This window comes from Mandrillus leucophaeus, unplaced genomic scaffold (genome assembly GCF_000951045.1).
Source record: "Mandrillus leucophaeus isolate KB7577 unplaced genomic scaffold, Mleu.le_1.0 Scaffold120, whole genome shotgun sequence".
Lineage (NCBI taxonomy): Eukaryota > Metazoa > Chordata > Mammalia > Primates > Cercopithecidae > Mandrillus > Mandrillus leucophaeus.
The window spans coordinates 869955-872521 of record NW_012100321.1 but is presented as its reverse complement, the minus strand read 5'-3'; the positions used below and the strand labels follow the sequence as shown (position 1 = coordinate 872521).

The window sequence follows — 2567 nt, the reverse complement described above, 5'->3', positions numbered from 1 at the left end:
CCATTGCTAAATGCAGTCCCTGGAGCTGTAGGTGCAGCAGGAGGCGCTGTGGGCAGCCCTGAAGGACTTCCAGGGACCAGGGAGTGGGGTACTCGGGTCTGGGGGGTGGTAGGCAGGCGTGGTGGGTGGAGGTGGGTCTCACAGTCCACATGGCTTTGGCGGATCCTGGTGGCGTCCTGTCCGTGGACGAACTGGTAGCAGCTGCGGCCCACCAGCTCTGAGGGCCCCAGGTCCATGTGGTCGCTGACTCTGGGGGGTGACAGAGAAGAGGGGAGGAGTTCAAGACCACGGGGTGGGGGGAGAGGCAGAGTTGGCTCCAGAGTCACCTGGGGTTCAAACCCTTGCTGTAAAATGGGTGCAATAACAGTGTTGGCAGGGCGTGGTGGCTCACACCTGTAATCCCAGCACTTTGGGAGGCTGAGGCATGCGGATCACTTGAGTTCAGGAGTTCGAGACCAGCCTGCCTAAGATGGTAAAACGCTGTCTCTACTAAAAATACAAAAATTAGCTGGTTGTGGTGGTGCACGCCTATAATCCCAGCTACTTGAGAGGCTGAGGCAGGAGAATCACTTGAACCTGGGAGGTGGAGGTTGCAGTGAGCTGAGATCATGTCACTGCACTCCAGCCTGTGTGACAGAGTGAGACTCCGTCTCAAAACTACAAAACGGTGTCTCTCCCGGGGTAGCTGCGAGCATTCAGGCTCGCAGTGGCAAGGCCCTAGGCACCCTGGAGGCCTCAGAGCATGGGGCCATTTCAGCACTTCATTTGTCTCCACTGTGGAGTGCAGGAGAGGAAATGGATGGGAGATGAGAGGCCAGAGAAATGGGCTGAGATGGGCCAAGCTCTGCAGCCCCAGAAGGAGGGTCTGGACCCAAGACACAGCCCTTTTCCATCCCCGAAGGCACCCCTGGGCCAGGCCTCCGCCCTGGTCCCCTGCCTTCCCTCCCTTCTCCCTATCACCCTGTCCCTCCACTGCTGTCCCGCCTCCCATGGTTCCCCAGTGCCGTACCCTGCAGACCCGGCACTCCCTCCGACTTCCCATGTACCCCCAGATCTCCATTGTGACCCCGATCCACCCACCACAGCCCCCAACCCCGGTACCTGCTCTCACAGGCAAGGATGGTGAGACCCAGGCTGAGACGGAAGACGATCATGTGTCCGTGGAGTGGCAGCTCAGCCAGGGGGGCCGGGGGCAACGTGTGCCCGAGGGCCACAAGGCCCAGGGCGTGGGCCCGAAGGCGTCCAGTCACGTGGATGACCTGCTGGTGGTGGGCATGGTTGGAGGGGCAAGGCGGGCCGGTGGCGGCAAGAAGACCATCACTGGGCTGGGTTCCCGCTGTCCCCCACAGTGCTGGGCACTGTGTGACCCCCCCCAACCCCATTCCCAGACCCAGTTCCCTAAGCCACCTGCAGCCAGTGAAGCCAACAGCCTGGTTCCCTCGGTCACCCTCAGTCAGGGAACATGGCTGGCTGGAATACAGGAGCCTGACTGCTCACACCCACCTTGTACCCCGAGGCCTTGACGTGCAGCCCCCTTTTGGTGAGCGTGGATTTCATGCGGACAAAGAAGGAGCGCTCCTGGACCAGGGAGGAGGGGGGCACCTTGGTGAGGCTGGCCTCTGGGACAGAGAGCGAAGGAAGGTTATGGGGTCCTGAAGAGGAAACACACAGGCCACCCTGACCCTTGCAGAGCCAGCCGGACATAGACACAAGATGCCCACCAGACCACAGCCGCACTCAGAAGCATGCCTGATGACTTTGCAAGCTCATGGGGACAGTATATGGGCTCCCCTATGTGGCAGCCATCCACATCTTTTTTTTTTTTGAGACTGAGTATCACTCTGTCGCCAGGCTAGAGTACAGTGACACGATCTCAGCTCACTGCAACTTCCGTCTCCTCAGTTCAAGCAATTCTCCTGCCTCAGCCTCCCGAGTAGTTGGGATTACAGGCGTGTGCCATCACACCCAGCTAGTTTTTGTATTTTTAATAGAGATGGGGTTTTTGCATGTTGGCCAGGATGGTCTCGATCTCTTGACCTCGTGATCTGCCTGCCTCAGACTCCCAAAGTGCTGGGATTACAGGCGTGAGCCACCGCGCCTGGCCCCATCCACGTCTTTCTAATGCTCAAACCCGCCCCGACACTCCCTTGCTCTGAACCTGCCATAGCTTCCTAGGGCCTTTAGAAGAAAGCCCACCTCTCAAGCCCCATCCTCCAGGTCTCAGCAGAGACTTCTCCTCCAAGAAGCCCTCCGTGACTCCCAGGCTGGGTCAGCCATCCCCTCTGGGTTCCCCTATCCCAGCCCTGCCCCATCTGGGTTGTCACTGTCTGAGGACAGGTCGGTCTCCTCTCACAGGACTGGGAGTCCCAGGTTGGGGGGGGGGGCGCTGGAGCTGTCATGGTCACTACTGTGTCACCAGGACAGGGGCTGGCCCAGAACAGGGGATTGGAGAATAGCAACAAATAAGACTCACAAATGCAGATCCTTCTGTAACCCCCACAAAACAGTCCTAAAAATATACTCACACACAGATGACCCTGTGCCTCAAACTCAGGTACGAACACAGC

The 2567-nt window shown here is 58.9% G+C and overlaps 1 protein-coding gene across 1 annotated transcript in view; it reads right to left on the bottom strand.

The window, feature by feature from the left end:
• Positions 1 to 2567, bottom strand: part of NPAS1 (neuronal PAS domain protein 1) — a 38754-nt gene that overhangs the window by 6086 nt on the left and 30101 nt on the right. The window contains exons 8-10 of the mRNA XM_011970032.1: positions 1504 to 1619; positions 1102 to 1259; positions 143 to 249 (exon numbers count right to left, since the gene is read on the bottom strand). Coding sequence (XP_011825422.1) covers positions 143 to 249; positions 1102 to 1259; positions 1504 to 1619 — 381 coding nt within the window. The remainder of the gene's footprint in view (positions 1 to 142; positions 250 to 1101; positions 1260 to 1503; positions 1620 to 2567) is intronic.